At 39.0% G+C, this 19,208-nt stretch overlaps 3 protein-coding genes across 6 annotated transcripts; 1 reads left to right on the forward strand and 2 right to left on the reverse strand.

Moving 5' to 3' along the window:
• The first annotated feature begins 156 nt into the window (after window positions 1-156).
• LOC123876074 (tetratricopeptide repeat protein 5-like) lies at window positions 157-11,797 on the forward strand. 3 transcript variants are annotated; one of them, XR_006798251.1, is made up of 9 exons: window positions 157-369; window positions 653-785; window positions 2,102-2,325; window positions 3,384-3,683; window positions 8,065-8,250; window positions 8,681-8,856; window positions 9,083-9,227; window positions 9,683-11,681; window positions 11,717-11,797. XR_006798251.1 is itself a non-coding variant. In XM_045922209.1 (8 exons), exons 1-8 carry the CDS (start codon window positions 301-303, stop codon window positions 9,800-9,802), a joined length of 1,353 nt encoding a protein of 450 aa, XP_045778165.1. In that variant the 5' UTR covers window positions 157-300; the 3' UTR covers window positions 9,803-11,797. The 3 variants fall into 3 exon arrangements, 2 of the variants coding, with proteins under 2 accessions (XP_045778165.1, XP_045778166.1); XM_045922209.1 differs by having other exon boundaries at window positions 9,683-11,797; XM_045922210.1 differs by having other exon boundaries at window positions 9,686-11,797.
• LOC123876079 lies at window positions 3,690-7,277 on the reverse strand. Of its 2 annotated transcripts, none has more exons than XM_045922214.1 (4): window positions 7,211-7,277; window positions 6,905-7,118; window positions 5,643-5,897; window positions 3,690-5,143 (listed from the first exon to the last, which is right to left on the reverse strand). In XM_045922214.1, the coding sequence occupies exons 2-4, from the start codon at window positions 7,040-7,042 to the stop codon at window positions 4,964-4,966; spliced, it is 573 nt and encodes a 190-aa protein (XP_045778170.1). In that variant the 5' UTR covers window positions 7,043-7,118; window positions 7,211-7,277; the 3' UTR covers window positions 3,690-4,963. The 2 variants fall into 2 exon arrangements, with proteins under 2 accessions (XP_045778170.1, XP_045778171.1); XM_045922215.1 differs by having other exon boundaries at window positions 7,202-7,267.
• An 813-nt stretch (window positions 11,798-12,610) lies between the features above and the next one.
• Window positions 12,611-19,208, reverse strand: LOC123876075 (torso-like protein). Its single transcript, XM_045922211.1, has 5 exons — window positions 18,922-19,208; window positions 17,272-17,490; window positions 16,376-16,670; window positions 14,193-14,324; window positions 12,611-13,676 (listed from the first exon to the last, which is right to left on the reverse strand). Exons 1-5 carry the CDS (start codon window positions 19,029-19,031, stop codon window positions 13,416-13,418), a joined length of 1,017 nt encoding a protein of 338 aa, XP_045778167.1. The 5' UTR covers window positions 19,032-19,208; the 3' UTR covers window positions 12,611-13,415.

Below are 19,208 nucleotides of genomic sequence, written 5' to 3' on the forward strand. Positions count from 1 at the left end.
AATCACTACGTTCTAGCACTGTCTACTTATCTAGTGCAATACGAAATGCTCTACGATCTATAGAGGTACCATAATTCCTATCTCTATGATCTATACCTTATTAGTATATTATCTATGTACCTACCTATCATTGAACTTTGACATTGACAATGACAATTGACATATAGTCTAACAAAATGTTTTGTTTGGGAAATGGGAATTGTATCACATTTTTACAAAAAGAATTGGTACAATAATATGAGTAATTACTGAAAGATATAAGGTTCACCATCAATAATTGTACCCAAAGTTGAACTCACCATGTCTAGTAATACAGAAGATCATGTGGAATTATTAGAAAATGCGTCGGAAATCATGGACAATTTATCGGTATGTGCGCGAACACACTTTCCTATTTTAGCTCATATTTCGCTAAATTGTTTATATTTGTGTATTATTATCATGCAAAAAAATGCTTTTAAGCTGAAATTTTCTTAAAAACTAAGCTCTGTCTGCAATTTTAGCTGGGTGTACCATTTTACTATCCATTTAACTTACAGTCTGTATGATGGATCTTTTTACATCTTAGCATATAATATTATTTTATTTACTTAACATATTTCTAATAAGTTATTATTATTGGGTATCTATAAAAAAATTATATTTTTTACAGAAAGAGTTGCAAGAGCTGTACTCATACAGGGATCTGTTTTTCGAAAATCATCCATTAGAAATGGCATCTGAAAAGAATAAGTGTGTTGAACAAAAAAAAGAAGTATTAGTTCAAAAATTTGAAAGTTTTGATGGTAAGTTTAAAATAACAATTTGAATATGATGGTTATCTTGAATTACCGAGTTGCAATGAAATGAATTTATTTATTTCATAAGTAGGGCAGCTTGTGCTACTTATGATATGTCAATACTACTACCGGTTCGGAAAGCAGATTCTACAGAGAAGGGCTGGCAAGAAACTCAGCAGTTGCTCTTTGACTTTTAGTAAAACACATATAAAATATATTGCAATTCAAATTCAAAATGTTTTTATTCAATTAAACTTTTACAAGGGCTTTTGAATCGTCAAAATAATCTACCACTGGTTCAGCATGCCGTTCCAACTGAGAAGAACCAGCAAGAAACTCGGCAGTTGCTCTTTTCAAGTACATGTTCAATTTACAATAATATGTAATACTGTATTTAAAAAAAATAAAAAAAAATAAAATCGTTTTATTGCAGGTTAGGGACCCATATAAACAGTAAAAAATACAAAATATAATATAAAAATTAAAATAGTTTAAAATGAAATAGTTAGTCATTTTACGTTAGGGATCTGGTGTACCCGTAGCCAGTGTTTATAGAACACATTGTCAGGGGACGCCTGAGCGACGACTTTAAGCATCTTATTTTTAGAATTGCGGACTGTTTCCCAGAAACCCGCAATTCTATTTCGTATAATGGCGTAGTAGTCCGGGACTCCAGCGTCGGCGAACATGCCCGACGCACTACAATACCTTGGCATTTTTAATAAAATGCGAAGGGCATCATTATACTGTACCCTGAGGATGTTAAAAGATCTTTTGGTGTAATTGATCCATAGTTGTGAAGTATAAAAACTCATACAATAAGCTTTAAACAATGTAACTTTAACATCCTCAGAGCACCGAGCAAATCGGCGAGCGAGCATGTTGCACCGTATTGCCAGTGACCTTCGCTCTCGTTCTATATCAAAATCGTCGCTCAGGGATCCCGTTAACATGTGTCCGAGATACCTGAACTGTTGCACAACCTGAACTGGTGTTCCATCTAACAAAACTGGAGGTATCCTCTCCGGGCCTTTACCAGCTCTAAAAATCAACATTTCTGATTTGCGTACATTGTATTTTAATCCATGTCTCAAGGCGTAACCTTCGCAGATCGATACTAATTTACGGAGACCGTTTATTGAGGGGCTAAGCAGCACCATGTCATCGGCGTAACTTAAGTTGTTATTTGCCACATAATATGCCACAATGTACTTATTACGCTATTTTGTGGGCTGCTGAATGCCAAGCAGCCCGTTTTCCTTTAAATTATTTATTCACTCAAGTTATCCAAATATCCTGCAAAAGAATTGTTTAATTTCTAGTGGATGTCCAAATCCCATTTGCGTTGCGAGCACAATTCCTCTACATGAAGGGCAGATGCTACAACATTAGTCAGACTTACGACTCTCGAGCGACGCAGTGTCTCAGCAAAGCTGTCAAACTGAACCCGCACTTGGTTGACGCGTGGAATGAACTTGGAGAGTGTTATCTTAAGAATATGAATGTTAAGGAAGCTAAGGCCAGCTTTGAGGGAGCTCTTAAACACGTACGTATTTGGAGTCGCTTATTCCATTTATCCACCCAAAAACAGGCCACTAAAAATCATGTTCAAATTCCTTTTAGCCATCCCAGCGTTTAGCCATCCATTTAGCCAAGCCATCCCATCTAGTGTGGATAGATCAACATGTTTCCAAGCATACAACCTAGGGTGGATAACCAGAGTTAGCCTTTAAACTTAAATTACATAAAGTAAAGGCTTATAAATCTGGTTAAAGTGGGAAGAATTGTAAAGGAGTATTTATGGGATGCTAGATAATACCCCCGATTTTGCCTGCGTGGATTTAGTTTTCAAAAATCCCATGGAGAAACTGTGATTTTCCAGGACAAAACATAGCCACTCTCCAGGTCTTTAACTTTATTATTTATGCAGCAAATATCTGATTTTTGCTTCAGGGTGATTCAAGGATAAACCACTTTTACATATTTATGTTATTAAAAGTGATGTATATAATATCTACAACTGAAAAGGAAAAAGGCAGTTTCATGTAATTTTATTTATTTTATTTAGGAACAAGGCTCATCACTCATACTGCTAAACATTTTTGCTATAAATCTATCTAGTATAGCTATGTAATAGCTTAGCATATTCTTTTTTTTTTCTCTCGTCTGGCTTTACACTGATTAGTCAATGTCAAGTTTGTAGTTATTTACAAGTTAGGAAAACTATGTGTATAAGTATGGACTTCGTCTGTGCCGGCACCCGCCGACATACACGCGGCGCCCGTCTAGAGCGCTTCTCAGGCAGTTCCTTGGTCAGTTCTAACACCAATAAACACCAGCAGAACACAAAAACCGGCCACTTCCAACAAAAAAACACTCCAAAAAATCACAACATGCGCGCCAGCAAACGCCACTACAGACGAAGTCCTAGCATATTCTTAACAGTTAACATAGAAATAAAAGTGACCTTTGAAAATTATTTCAAAGGTCACTTTTATTTCTATCTGTTATTTTAACAGAACTATAACTTGGTTGTAAGATTTTAAGGTTTTTGTACAATACACAGTCATATGCCTTGTGTCACTATAAACACAGTTTTTTTAGGAGCGAAATCGCCTATCACTCCGCTGCCTATCCATCATTCTACGACAAGAGAGTGGTGAATTAAAACGCAATGAAATTACACCAGCCATTCTGAAAAGCGTAGACCTAGCCAAAGAAGCAGTAGCACAAGACATCAAAGATGGAATATCGTGGACGGTTTTGGGAAATGCTTACTTATGCCAGTATTTCATGATAGCTCAAGACCCAGCTACGTTGAAGTTGTGTATGAGTGCATACAAGCAGGCCTGGGCAGATCCTGTTGCAAAGGGACAGCCAGATTTGTACTATAACAAAGGGGTGGTAAGTTGAAATTATTATTTCTGAAATTCTGTGTGTTGAATAGTATTGGGTTTTCTTCACAACCTTTAAGATCTTTTCTTCACATCTATGGCAGACTTAACTAGAGTGAGGGAACTTTCGGTTTGATTCTGAATCGACAATATGTCTAATATTAGGCTATGGGTGATGTGAAATCAAAGAAGAGTAGGTGATTCATAGTCTCAGGGTATGTAGTACCTGCTAGTGACGTCGTGATCTGTGTCTATGTAGTGGAATGGGGCAGAGGCGCAGCGTCATTTTTAAGGTTCCATGCAAATGGTAAAAGACTTGTGAAGAAAAAAAGACATGTCAAAAAACAATTCTTCCCCTCTGAAGTTTGCAAAGCAGAAAATTTTAAACAATAATAAGAGTTGAAAGAGGTTTATGTAAAATTTCCAGGGAAAATAAGATGCAATCTTGAATTAGCACACTTTTTCAGAAATCAGCACCCTTCCAAACTTAGTGTTCCAAATAAAAGCCTCAGTGGGCAAGTCTGCCTCGCACTTGGCCATAACTCTTCACATTCTGAGAAGAGACTCGTTCTCAGTAGTGGACCGGTGAATCATGATAATGATGTATAATTGAAATATAATTTTGAGAAGCTGCAACAATTTTTCTCTATTTTCGCAGAAAGCACACTGACATATTTGCGGTAGAGAAAAAGTCAATGTGTACTACTCATTTTATGTAATTATATTATATTTTCTAATACAAAATTTTGACCAATAACATCTCTCACTTTTGCCATCAAACCCTCCAAAGTTCTAAGTGGTACTTGTAGCAATGTTGAAATTTTTGCATTTGCATCACCCGTCCTCTTCTTCACTAATAGTGCTGCCAACCCTAAACTTCCTCTTCGTATTTCTTTTATTTGGGGTACTTGTTCAAGTAAACTATTGAACTTCTCTTTCGTTATTCCCATGCAGTACTCGAAAACTCTGTCATCTATGTCTTGCAAGTTTTCAAAGTCCAAAGTTTGATTAGGCATATTCACAAATGAGAAAACATGCTCTATCTGTTCGATGGTAAATGTTTGCATACTGTTTTCAGAGTCAAATAAGGTCTCCCATGAATTGCTTTTTAAATGATGATCGCATAGTCTAGCCTGCTTTGGTAGATAATATTTGTGATGGCTAAGAACAATGGCACGCAATTTATCTGATATAAGATGTAATGAGGTACCACTACTGCATTTTGGAAAGACACAACTTTTGGTAGTATTGGGTGCTCGTCTATAGTTTGGCAAAGCTATTTTTTTTACATCAACCAGCTGGAGTAGATCCTGAAGTACTAGGCTCTGTTAGAGTAGCAGGCTCCTGTGGTGCAGGCTCTTGTGGTGCATCTTTTATAGAAAGCAGTGATTTGGCGAGACTGTTAATTCGCAAAACTTGTCTTCGTGTCCGTAACCAGCACGCGTGACATACGCGATCAGATTCTGTTATCTGAAATAAAGATAACACAAAACTCATGAAGTCAAGAAGTAAGCCTTTGTCTTTACAAGCTTCTATAGGGTTCCATACCGAGGGGTGCCAAACGGAACCCTATTACTAAGACTCCGTCCATCCATCTGTCTGTCTGTCAGCGAGCAATCTGGTGAACCGTAATAGGTAGAGTTGAAATTTTCACAGAATGTGTATTGCTATTGCCGCTATAAAACATCAAATGAAAATTAAAATAATTAAAAAGTCTTATTTCTTGTACGATGGTACAGAACCCTTCATCTCAATCTAAATCCTCCTTTAGAACCTCGATAGCTCAACGGTTGAGGAGCGGACTGGATTCCGAAAGGTCGGCAGTTCAAACCCTACCTGTTGCACTATTGTCATACCCACTCCTGGCACAAGCTTTACGCTTAATTGGAGGGGAAAGGGGAGTAGTAGTCATGATTAACATGGCTAATACATATTCTTTATAAAACAAATCTACAAAAAAATAACATACCTGTCGTGGAGCTAGTCTGTTTTGTATGATATCGTAAATAGCTTGATGCAGTTCAGAAGGATTGTCGCTCAATATTTTGTTACTTTGTCTCCGTAAGATGGAGATGCCGCATAGAGGACACACATTAGTATGGCCTCGGGGGCTAGGACCGGCTTGTTGACAGTCATCGTCAGTGACTTCTTGCTTGATAAAAACATTAACTTTAGCCATTGCAAGATCTTTGCAAGCTTCACAAACGACGTCATCTTGTGTAATCTGAAAACACAAAGTTAGGTAATAAAGTATATGATTTTTTTAGGGTTCCATACCTCAAAAGGAAAAACGGAACCCTTATAGGATCACTTTGTTGTCTGTCTGTCCGTCCGTCCTTCGTGTCTGTCAAGAAAACCTGTAGGGTACTTCCTGTTGACCTAGAATCATGAAAATTGGCAGGTAGGTAGATCTTATAGCACAAGTAAAGGAATAATTCACGGTTTTTCTGAAAACCGTGAATTTGTGGTTACATCACAGAAAAAAAATTAAAATGTGTTTTAATTTTCAAAGTAAGATAACTATACCAAGTGGGGTATCATATGAAAGGGCTTCACCTGTACATTCTAAAACAGATTTTTATTTATTTTTTAGCATAATAGTTTTTGATTTCTCATGCAAAATGTAGAAAAAATACCCAAGTACGGAACCCTCAGTGAGCGAGTCACGACTCGCACTTGGCCGGTTTTTTTTTTGTAAATATTACAATAAAACATAAAGCGAGCCTTGTCTAATTACTATACAAATCAATCCCGCGTGGAATAGAGTGAGTGTGGAATTGATGAGTCTGTGAGTGGATCAAAACTTTTTCTTTTACAAACTAAAGTATGTAATATGTCCACAAATTTTTAGGTTATTGTATAAGTTTAATTGCTTAAGCAGTATACAATAGGAAAGCTTTCAGGCGACTAGTATTTTGCTGATGATTATCACCATAGTTTGGTCAATTTACACCAAATCTTTATAAATTATTATAAACTTGTACTTAATTACTTATAAACTTTTTTTAAAACTTAGTTATAAACTTACCTTCTCACAGAATCAGTGATATGTCTTAACCTAATCATTAGGTTCTAATGAAAATCTTTACAGTAGCTTTTGAGATTAGGTTGTACAGAACTTGGAGGAATAAATATGTAGTTCCAAAACACGTGGATTAAAAAAAATATTGGCGAGTCGAAGGTCCTTTGCTTTACAATAGGTATAAAGTGATAGATCCAAAAGTCACTTACAATTTGAGGATACACCCATTCCGAGAGTAAAGAAGTAATTTTCTTATCAAGTTCCAAGGCAGGATACCGGCGCAGTTTGTTAATGCATAAATTACAGTTGATACACATAATTCGGTTGGATTTGGCGCGGTTTACCATCTTAGAGGTTGTCTTAGGTGTTGGCTAACTGCCTTTCAAACTAACTCCACGCAATGAGGCAAAATCAGAGAGAGTTCTAAAGTGAGAAAGCACAATTAATTATCTGAGTTCTAGTACTCCGAGTTATATGAAAAACAGAAGATCGCTAAAACAAAATACCACAATAACAAATAACACGAAGCGAAGCGTTCAAAAGCGCCTGTTAAACTGTAAACATGAGTTAAACTCAAAACCAAAACTGTCAAATGTCAGTATCACTTGTCATCGTCAAGAAGATTTGATAGTTCCGCTTTAGTGTTGCCAATAAATTTACTTCATTTATTACCATTGTACTCTACAGGTTTTTGTCTATAAATGGGAGAAAATATGTACGCTTTTTCTGGATTTAAATAACTTGAGAACTGTAGATAATAAATAGAATCTAGACTTACCTTTTATATAAGTATCATTTCTAGATGCTTAAGTTTAAAGTTAAATGAAATTACTTTTAAATAGTAAGAAAGAAATTAAAGAAAGCTAAACTTAAATAACGGATACGGCATTTCTACGTTTTTGCTCGTGTTAGGGGTTTACGCGCGTCACTACGCACGTGTCACGTATATGCAATTGGTGTGAATCGGCCTTTAACAAGGAAAGCTGGGCTTCACTTGCATAGTTCAGAGAGGAGGATCATTAGTTTAGTCATGGCAGATATTATAGATGAATATATTGGTTTTTCGGCCTCCTCACGGACGGATCCGGGTTCGATTCCCTGTAGGGGTTTGAAAATTTTATAATAATATCTGGTCTGTTCTGTTAGGAGGCTTCGGTCGTGGCTAGTTAGGTACCACCCTACTGGCAAAGCCGTGCCGCCAAGCGATTCAGCGTTCCGGTGCGATGCCGTGTAGAAACCAAATACCTCTTCCAGTTTAGCCCGCTTTCATACTTAGCCGCTTAGACTGCATCATCACTTACCACCAGGTAAGATTGCAGTAAAGTACTAACTTGTATCTGAATAAAAAAATATATATTGTTGTCAACAGGCCCTTAAGTATTCGGAATGCTACAGTGAGGCAATAGAGATGTTCTACCACGCGTGCCGCTTGGACCCCGGCTGGGCGCCGCCCAAACACGAGCGCTCAGAACTGACTCACTACTTAACTGAAGCTACCCGGCTGGTGCGCACGCGCGGGAAACTGAAGGCCAAACGACTCGCTACCATGGTTCAAGTTAGTTAATTCTTCGTGTCCATTCTATGACAAACTCATTTAAAACAAGCTAATTAAGGGTACCCATAACATTTTTTTGACGTTTAGTGATTCTTACTATCAGTATCTTACTTTATCGTCGTATCCATGCTAGCTGATGCCCACGATTTCGTTCGCGTGTATATAGGTTTTCAAAAATACCGTGACAACTCATTGATTTTCCGGGATAAAAAGTAGTCTATATGCTATATGTTAGTCCAGGCTATAATCTATCTCCATTCCAAATTTCAGCCAAATCCGTCTAGTAGTTTTGCGTGAAAGAGAAACTTTCGCGTTTATATTATTAGTAGGATTCCTTATTATTGATTACTTGATCTGATTTTTGAATCCTTATCTCTAAAACCGATTTAACCTTTAATACGTACTCTTTAATTTTTCTATGCTTTTATAGACCATAGACAAGAAAATGTTAGGCGAATACGCAACGGAGTCCTACAACCTCGGGCCGCGTAAGGACGTGCTGCTGGAGCACGTGCGGATCGACGCGCTGCGGGAGGGCAGTAATGACAACAAAGTCATCCTCGGGAGGGTCGTGGGTTCCATACACAACGAGAACGCTGTCCCTTTGTAAGTATTTATCTGTAATATCTGGAATAAAGATTGGGTATTCTTCTCATAATGTGCGTAAATTCTTGAGCCACGATGTTGTTCTTCGGCCAGGTGGTCTTTTGCCGGATTTTTCCCTTGAATTATGAGCTGAAATACACATGGTAGATGCTTTTGACGATTCAAATGTTCTTGGAAAACTTCAACGGAATAAAAATAATTTATTTATATAAAACTTTTATTGCAGTACGTTCGCGATAATAGACGAGAGCCTCGAGTGCGTGTGTGTGTCCGTGTACAACTGGGCGGATGGTCGCGGCACCATCATAGGGGACGTGGTTGCCGTTCCGGAACCGCTGCTCACGTCACACGCTATGGATAGCGAGCTGGCTGTGAGTTATCTTCATCTTAATGGGGAGTGCTCTGAAGAGCTGTTTGACCTCATTTCACCCTCCTCTTTCTACAACCGCACCGCACGCCACCGCAAGCAATTTCACCCTCACCACCTGGGTGGCTGGTGCACTTAAACCGCCCGTTGTGCCTGATTCTTTTTTCCACGCACATGCAAACCGTGGAATCAACTCCCATCCGCTGTGTTCCCTCTCGATTACTAAGTGGGGTTATTCAAGGGGCGGACCAACAAATTCCTGAAATGCCGGCAACGCATCGGCGGTACCTCTGATGCTGCAAATGTTCATGGGCGGCGGTAATCACTTGATACCAGCTGCATGTTAGCTTGCTATTTTATTTTATTTTTTAAAGTATTTTTTAATAAAACTATGTTATTAGACGAGACCATTAGAAGAGATAGAGGCGAAACTAAAGATCCAAATTTTTTTTGTTTCAGCAATTCGAGTTCAAATCGATCCGCGTGAACAACCCCCTGGTTCTGTTGATCAACGGTAAGCGCGTGAGCCGCAACCAGTTCGCGAGCACGCGCGTCACGAGCACGTACGAGATACACTGACGGGGCACCGCGAGGCGCTACAGTCGGTTTTACTAGACCGCCCGTGCGTACGGGGCCGAATCGACCCCATGCTATGTTGATCCAGTTTATTATTAGTCAAAGTCAAAGTCGAAGTCAAAATCATTCATTCAAAGTAGGTACTATTGTACCTACTCTTTTGGTGGTCGGAATTGTGTACGATATAGTGGTGATAATTAATTACGAACTTAAAACGACGACGAGGGTTCCACACGCGCCCAAGTCTGAGAAGATTTTCTTTATTCATGCTTGGTCCTACTCAGGCCGATATCTTAGCGCACCTTGTTTAGAATCAAGACAGAGTTAAAACGAGACAGACAATGTCTCTGCATAAGTCTCTTTTTAAATGTGTCTCAAATCTGAGCAAAGTTAACAAACGCTTTTTAGATATCAGCCTTGGTTTTATTCATTTCATATTTTGTCGAAAGGACCATCGCTACAAATGTAAGTTTACTAGACAATCAGTGCTAGTAGATTATTATTATAGATCGAATTGACTTCCTAGTATTTATCTTGTTAGTGGTTAGTTCAAATCGATCTGCGTGAACAACCTCCTCGTTCTGTTAATAAACAAATTTGGCTGAAATGTAAATAGTTTATACCCTGACTTACAATTAGGCTACATTTTGTCCCGGAAAATCAGAGTCTCCGCGGTATTAAAGACCTACATCCACGCGGATGAAGTCGAAGGTAAAAACTAGTAATTAATTAATCTACTTGATCGCTGCGACTGGAGACTATATGTGTACTTCAATCCTCTTCCGAAAAGTAACTAAGTCGTCGATTGCTGATGCTAAAAGCATCAGTCTGCTCTGTGCCCTTACTCGTAGATTTGTAATTTTGAATGTGTGTCAATTATGTATGTTATAAAAAGTTTTTTATATCAAATGAATTTGATAACTGTAAACTATCTTTTAGAGCTAAGTACCTAATCATAGTTATTATAGAAATATATGTGTAAAACTCTGTAAATCCTAACTCAGTCTTAATGACGCTAAAATTCGCACGTTAAATTTTATTAATTAATATTTATATTGACGTAATGTTAAATTTATTTTATGCGTAGATAGATATAAATAATTATAGGTATAAAACTAATTTTTACGATAGTGTTATTTTATTAGGTTAATAAATTGACAGTTTATTTCAATGGCACTAACGGTGCTTTACATATCTGCTATTGCTCCAGTGGAAACGGTGCGTGCGCCATGTCCAAAAGTTTATTTCAGAAGCTTAGGCGCAACGCACACCGGCAGAATCGGCGTCTTCCTTGATAACGTGGCGATCCCAGACGCTACGTCTATTTGCGCTGCCTATTTACTATAGGGACTGTTAACACGTGCCAGCACACTACAGCTTTGCTCGTAAGCAATAAGGCTGCCTTACATGCTTAGTTTTTCTTTCTTTATCTTTTTGGTCTATATTTTCCATTAGTAGTCAAGAAAAATTCGACAATACAAACATACAAACATACAAAATTTTATGAAAACATCCGGTTTATTAGTTTCACAATTCACACGATAAATTGCCATCTTAAAATCTTTCTATTGTAGCAGTTGTAGATGTGTGGAGCACAGTTTGTACAAATTGTCAATACCTACGCACTTAATGAATTATATTTAGGTCTGATAAAAAATTGTTGCATAAGTAAAAGACTGATACTGTGGTAATGCGGAATTGGTGCGGTTGTATGTAATGTGTGTACCCCTTATTTTTCTGTAGGTAAAGCCCAAACATAAACATTTTTCATATTACATTATGAAAAAGATGTAAAATAATTCCGTTTTAGTCAGATTCAGTACCAATGTCAAAGTACGTTCCTCAGACAGGCTTTTCGTGGCAATAACTGTAAACGATGCATGTTTGTATAATAATAATTCACACTTTTATAATAAGATCGATATCAAAGTAACACCTCAAATGAATGTGTCAATGATAATTAATTATTCTAATAAAAATAAAAATATTTTAAGTACACTTAATTAGTTTTATTGTACAAAAATACTGGATTTTACACGAGGTGATGTTTATTTAGTCACATTTATTTAGGCTACAATGTGACTGGGGCGCCAGCCAGGTAACCTCCCAGTGTGCCTGGATGCTGCTGGTCCCTTTTGGATGCGTCCGAGGGGAAGAGCAGTGTTCGGGCCGGTGCGCCCCGGTAACATGGCTAATAATTTCTCTTCGGAGATATTGTTGGCTATGGCTAATGACCTGGCAGGGGGGGAGGTTTCTCCGCGTGTCCCTCTGACTAGCAGAGGGCACAGTGGATGAAGCGGAGGATGGGACGCGGGCGACGTGCGCGTCCCAAGGTCGGGGGACGCACTTCGTTGGTGCGTCCCGGAGGTGCGTCGATGGGGACCGAGCAGGTCCCCGGTGGAGGGTCTGCCTTAGCAGACGTCGCTGGCTGGGTCGCGGTTGTTTGCTTCGGCCGTTCCCGTGACCCAGTCGCCAGGCGACGCGCAGTAGCGCCGCTGGGGTTTAGTGGGTATTCCGGTCGCCTCTCGGCCGGCGAGTCCCACATACCCTCCCTCCGGGGGGGATGCGTAAATGCATTCCCCAGCGTCAACAAAAAAAAAAAAAAAAAAAAGGCTACAATGTGACTAATTCTGTTGTATGCAATCTCTGAACTAAACTAAATTGACAGGTCAAAATCTAGTGCTATGCTTTTCTGCAGTGTGCATTATGAAAGGGACAGCAATACTAGATCTGTCATTTTAGTTTTGAATTAGCACTATTATCGGTGTTAACTTGGTTGTAGGTACAGAATCTCTAAATTAAACTAAAAAAATTATGACAGGTCTATAATAAAAGGTTAACAGAACTTTCTGAGAGTTCATACAATCTCTATGCAATCGAATTAGGAGCATTGTAAACTGTAAAAACAAAAAAAATTATTGCACTTGCTAATATTCTGTAAAATGATTGAACTACTTAAGCCTGAAACAACACTGCGACGGAAACTGAGCCTCGATAGCTCAACGGTTGAGGAGTGGACTGAATTCCGAAAGGTCGGCGGTTCAAACCCCACCTGTTGCACTATTGTCGTACCTTTATAGTCATTCATAGTGTATATAGTATATAGTCGTCCCACAAGCTTTACGCTTAATTGGAGGGAAAAGCGGAGTATTAATCATGATTAGCATGGTTAATATTCTTTTTTAAAAAACACCTCCGTAGGAGTTAGAACTTCCAACTGAATGCGCGCCTATACGGATAGGTTTTCGGATTTTTTCCTATACTTGTGCTATACGACATTGCTACCTGCCAAATTTCATGATTCTAAATCAACGGGATGTAAGTACCCAATAAGTTTCTGAAATGATGACCACAAATTCGCGGTTTTCAGATTTATTCCTGTACTTGTGCTATAAGACCTACCTGCCTGCCAAATTTCATGATTCTAGGTCAACTGGAAGTACCCTATAGGTTTCTTGACAGACAGACAGACAACAAAGAGATCCTATAAGGATTCCGTTTTTCCTTTTGAGGTACGGAACCCTAAAAATTACATAGCAGAGCAGCTTTAGAGTTGTCGCGTCGCAGGTTATTTGACTATGGCTTTAAAATAAATAAAAACAAGTTCTTTATCCGTCTATGCATTGACTTCCCATAATTTCATGTCATTTTCAACAATTTCGGCATATTTATCTCTTCTGTACCTGTCTCTGAATAGAGGTTTCAAAATTTTAAGACCTAGGCCCAATAGAGCTCCGTTGTCTAACATGTCGTTCAGTTTGAACGCTAGCTTGGCGTTGTAGTATAATCTAAGTAGGCTGGGTCGGGAGAATAGGTATTGGCTGTCGCGGAGGTTGTCTTTCGCCCATTCTTCTATTCTTTTGTTGCCGCTGGCCATCTGCAAATAATGCATGTATTTCTGTTAAAAAAATATTAGCGCCACACACGCGCAACTCACGCGCTACACAAGCGCCACACGTGCAACATTGGTACGCGCCACACACGCGCAACTCACGCACAACACACGCAACTGACGTGCCACATACGCTCAACACACGCTTATGCGTGTGTTGAGCGTGTGTGGCACGTGCGTAACTCACGTGCCACACGTGCGTAACTCACGTGCCACACACGCTCAACACACGCTTATGCGTGTGTTGAGCGTGTGTGGCACGTGAGTTACGCACGTGGCACATGCGCAACAAAACAAATCTTGCATGCTGCATGCAGTAGTTATCGCGTGATGCGCATACAGACAGACAGGCAAAAATTACAAAAAAAAAATTGTTTTGGGGTCTATATCGATAATAATGTTTCCTACGATTAAAATTTTCAAAATATATTTGATGTAGAGAAATCGTCCAGTTACAGTTTTTTTATTATAAGTTTAGATTACTTCATAGACTATACTAACTCGTATGTCTCCAACTTGCTTGAGAAAATACGAAGAGAAGTAGAATCTCAAGTTGTCAGTGCCGGAACTGCGTCGGCCACGCTTGACGTATGCCTTCAGCAGGCGGTAGCCTGACCTTTTGTACTTGAATACCTGGAACAACATGTAGGAACTGCTGAAAATGTTTTGGTAAAGTAACTTAGTGATGATGCAGTTTATACGCATAGACCCTCTGAGAGGAGACCCGAGTTCAGTAGTGGGTCAGGTATGGTTTGAGATGATGACAATGCTTGTTGTTCGTCGTAACACTCTTGTCAGAGCGGTCGTGGTCATCACGAAGCAACGTCTTTGAGGGCAGATGTTATATGCCTCACGAGCATTCGCCACTTCTCCTTGCTGGCCGACAGCCTGGTACAGTCGTGCAAGGGACCGCCCACAGCAGACTTAATTTTGTCGGTCCATCCCATGGGCGACCTTCCTCGCCCTCTGGTGCCCTCCACCTTGCACGACACGATGACAAAGCAGTTTAAGATTAAAGCGGAAACAGTATGGCAGTTTAATGAAACCCGGTTGGGTTTAATTAAACTGCCATACTGTTTCCGCTTTAATTATAATTAAAGTGGAAGTGGAGAGCTAAATCGCTTGCGGTAACTTTGCCCAGGTGGTTGATTAGCCACGGCGGAGACGATTTTTTAAGAAATTTTAAAATTAGCAAATAGCACCTGGTAGGTCTTAAAAATAATTTCAAAACATTAGACTCGTATTAGAGTGAAATGTTCAAATGTTTGTACCTAAGCTTACCCAACTCTAAGTTCAGTTGCAGTTCAGTTCAAATGCGTGGGCACCTTAATGCCAAATAACTTTATCAGAAGGATATTTTCGGCTGGCGCTTCGGCCTTGAGGTTCACTTTTGCTGAGTACATTTCAATTAATCTGTTTATTAAAGAATAGGAGCCACGCCAATCAAGGAAATTGAAAGTAATTGGCGGCAGCCTATTCATTAATAAATATATCTTCAAACTTTCAGCGGTCTCTGAGGTGGTCGATAATTAACGAGATGAAACGATTTAGGACCATCCATTAATTACGACAATCTTCGCGAGAGGAGTTTATAGGGAGGGAAGAGTCGTTTTGTTTAGGGCAGAGATAAATGTAGCATAATTTTGCACGCGGAAATTATATTGAAGGAGATGTGGGGTTTTGCGCGGTTCATTGTAGATACTAATTAATAAATAATTAACTAATTAATAATGGATACTCATTGCACGGCCAAAGAAACTTATGCTGATACGAGTAGGAGTATGAGAGCGTTGTCAATGCATAGATTTGTTCGCGGTAGAGCATGCGACGGAATCCATCACATCTTCCAACCAACTGCCAACCAACGCGAGCCGCGTTCTCGATGCCCGGCGTAGCTTGGTAGGGGGGCCATCCCACTTGATACAATAGCAAAAAAAATTCTGGAGACACCCACTTTTTTTGATGTAACATCCGTTAGGTTAGGTTTTTCGTATAAAATGTAGCCTATGTCACCCGAACCTTTACAACGAATCAATTCACACCTCATTTATCAAAATCGGCCCAGTAGTTTAGGCGCTATTGTGGAACACACAGAATCTGTATACAAACATACATACATACATAGACTGCTAAAATCATAACCCTTCCTTTTGGCTTTGCCGCAGTCGGGTACTTAGTAGGATACGCACATATCGAATTTCTGGTAAATTTAAATACAAAGGCGATCATCAGTCTTCCAGCGTCGTATGAGTTGTAGGAAAGTCCTTATTGAGTCAAATCATTAAAAAATAAAGGCACATTTTTATTCATGTTGTCCAATTATACCTGTGGATTATAGCTTATCATTAATTTAACTCGGGTCAGCTCTTTTGCACATAAAGAGATTACGCGTGATGTTTTCGCATTCCTTTGTTATTATAAACTTATTTTTATTACCTTTTTATTTATGCACTTAAATACAAAATGAAAAAGAAAAAAAAAACTAATAAAGCAATACCACTACTTTCAAACCAATTAAGGAAATTTGATTTTCCATAACCAATTCCACTAATACTCGGCTTTGGTATGTTGGTGGTGCGATAAGATCCGAAAAGAGGCCGGCATCAAAACGAAAATCCAAAGATATGCTGCCACCTATGAACCAACAGAGGATGCATTTTAGCTGATGATGACTAGATCCTTACCTGGTAAATAAAGTTTCCAGTCACATAAGAATCGATATAATGAGTCCCATAACTCTTCATAAACCTCCTTACAGCCGCTGTATCATTGACATCCAAACGGTTTATAGCCCTTTCCATGTATTCCTTTACCCTGATCTGTTTGGTATGGTCCATTTTGACCGTCCTATGGGTCTTGGATAGCTTGACTAGTACATAGCAGCAGTTGTCACTTGATGTGTCGAACTCTATCCCAAAGGTTCTCATGATTTCGTCGTATATCCAATCGCCTAAGAACGCTTTCCATGGTTGTTCTGTACTGAAAACAGGATAATTGGTTATGTATAATTTTGATTGACTTGATAACTTAGGTATAAAAGAGAGAGACAGCGCGTGCCACACCTTCGTTATTTTATAAAAGCTGAAAGTTTCTCTGCGTATTGTCTCCAACACTGGGAGGAACAATCAGCGACTATAAAGTTTGGATCATGGTGGCTTTGGGAGATAACAGGTGATAAAGGTGTAAAAAAATCTTACGTCAATGTAGACCTATAAAGTCTAAGTTTTTATATGGACTTCGTTTGTGTTGGCATTTGCTGGCGCGTGTGCTGTGCCTTTTTGGAGCACTTTTTGGAGTGTTTTTTTTTTTGTTAAAATAGTGGCCGGTTTTTGTACCTATGTGTACAAACTTGACCACTTGAGCGATGTTATTTTGTTCGTCATCTGTCACCTATCCTACTTATTCTATATCATGAGTAAGTACAACCATAAAATATCCTCAGATTAACGAATGCCTATAGGTTTCATAATCTTAGCATATATACCTACCAATGCACTGACACATCCCTGCCACTCTGTCCAGAGGCGCCTTATTTTATGTGTCACTCTCATGACGTATGTGGAAATTGGTGATTCCTTACCCTTCTATTTTGAAGTTCCCAAAATAACCAGCCAGCAAGTCCTCGAAGGTTTCACACAGCTGTATATTCAGTGCTACCATAGGATCCCCGGGCGATTCTATGCTGGTGACATTCTCGAAGACCCGGATATTCTTTTCCCGGAATGGTTCCACTATTTCTAGGCTGTCTTCTTCATAATCAGCTGACACCACTTGTGTCACTTGTGATAGATCACCGTAGCTATAATGTTAAAATTGATTTTAGGATTCCGTACCTTAAAAGGAAGAACGGAACCCTTATAGGTTCACTTTGTTGTCTGTCTGTCTGTCCGTCTGTCCGTCGTATCTGTCAAACCTGTAGGGTACCAACTTCACGTTGACCTAGAATCATGAAAGGCAGGTAGGTAGGTCTTATAGCATAAGTAAAGTAATAAACCCGAAAACCGTGAATTTGTAGAACATTAAAAAAACTGTCAACAAAACCTATCATATTGACACCTAAGATGGAAGTGGTTTCACCTAGAAGGGATACTGCATGACTGAAGTCTAAGGAGTAGGTTAATTTAGGTAGGCTACTTAATCGGATTCTATCGGGCATCGTTCCGGAACGATAAATCGCTTGGCGATGTGGCTTTGCCGATAGAGTGGCCGAAATCCTCCACAAGACCAAACCAGACCCATTCCAAATTGATAGAGCCAGGAATCGAACCCAGGACCTCCCATTTGTAAGACCTCAACTCTGCGTCAAGGAGGTCTTCTTCAAGATACATAAAGGCGACCATTTATAATAGCAGTTTGCAGCAACACGTAATTGGGTATTTCCATTTAAGCTGTTTTCATTAGGTTTTAGTTTATCTAGGTACCTACCTAAACTATCGCAAATAAATATTAATTATAGCTACTCATAATGTATACCTACAGTCATAATTCATAATGTTGTAGGTATATTATTCAAACTTTAAGGTTCCGTACCTCAAAAGGAAAAACGGAAGCCTTATAGGATCACTTTGTCTGTCTGTCTGTCCGTCTGACGTGTCTGTCAAGAAAACCTATAGGGTACTTCCCGTTGACCTAGAATCATGAAATTTGGCAGGCAACTAGGTCTTATAGCACAAGTAAGGAAAAAACAAAAACCGTGAATTTGTGGTTAGTTAGGTACATCAAAAAAAAATGAAAATGTGTTTCAATTTCTAAAATAAGATAACTATACCAAGTGGGTTAACATATGAAAAGGTTTTAACCTGTACATTCTAAAACAGATTTTTATTTATTTTTATGCATAATGGTTTTTGATTTATCGTGCAAAATGTCGGAAAAAATACCCGATGCAAAATGTCGGAAAAAATACCCGAAAGGGTTCCCTTTCGGGTATTTCCCTAGTTATTCCCTATTCGGTGCGCGAATCTGACTCGCCCTTGGCCGGTTTTTTAATGTTCAACATAAATAAGTATACATTTTCTAGCCATCCAGTTATTCCAGATCCTAGACCAGGCGGTCAAGAAATCAAAATTCTGCGTTCCACGTCCATTCTTCTTAACTCTTCTTAAGATCTTTGCTTAACTGATTGACTTTACACATGCATCCTTACAGTTGAATGGAACCAGATGGCTTATTAATTATATCACAAGTAACGAAAATTAATATAATTAGAACGATGTTAGATAAAACTTACTTCGCAAACACATCTATAGCATTCCCAATGCTCAAACTGTAACCTAGGTCTCCTTCCCCGCTCTCACATACACCACAACAGAAGAACAGAGTCAAAAATAATATAAACATGTTTCGAAACACTAAATAATGACTAGTTTAGATAGAACATTGTGATGTGATATGCTAGCCGCGTGGAGGCGGCGTTCAAACTGAGATTTTCACACATTTCGCTAATGCTGAAGAGCAAACACAGTGTGAACTTGACCCAAGAGATTAGTTACGTATACGAGATAAAGGCAAGCGCGT

This window comes from Maniola jurtina, chromosome 21 (genome assembly GCF_905333055.1).
Source record: "Maniola jurtina chromosome 21, ilManJurt1.1, whole genome shotgun sequence".
Lineage (NCBI taxonomy): Eukaryota > Metazoa > Arthropoda > Insecta > Lepidoptera > Nymphalidae > Maniola > Maniola jurtina.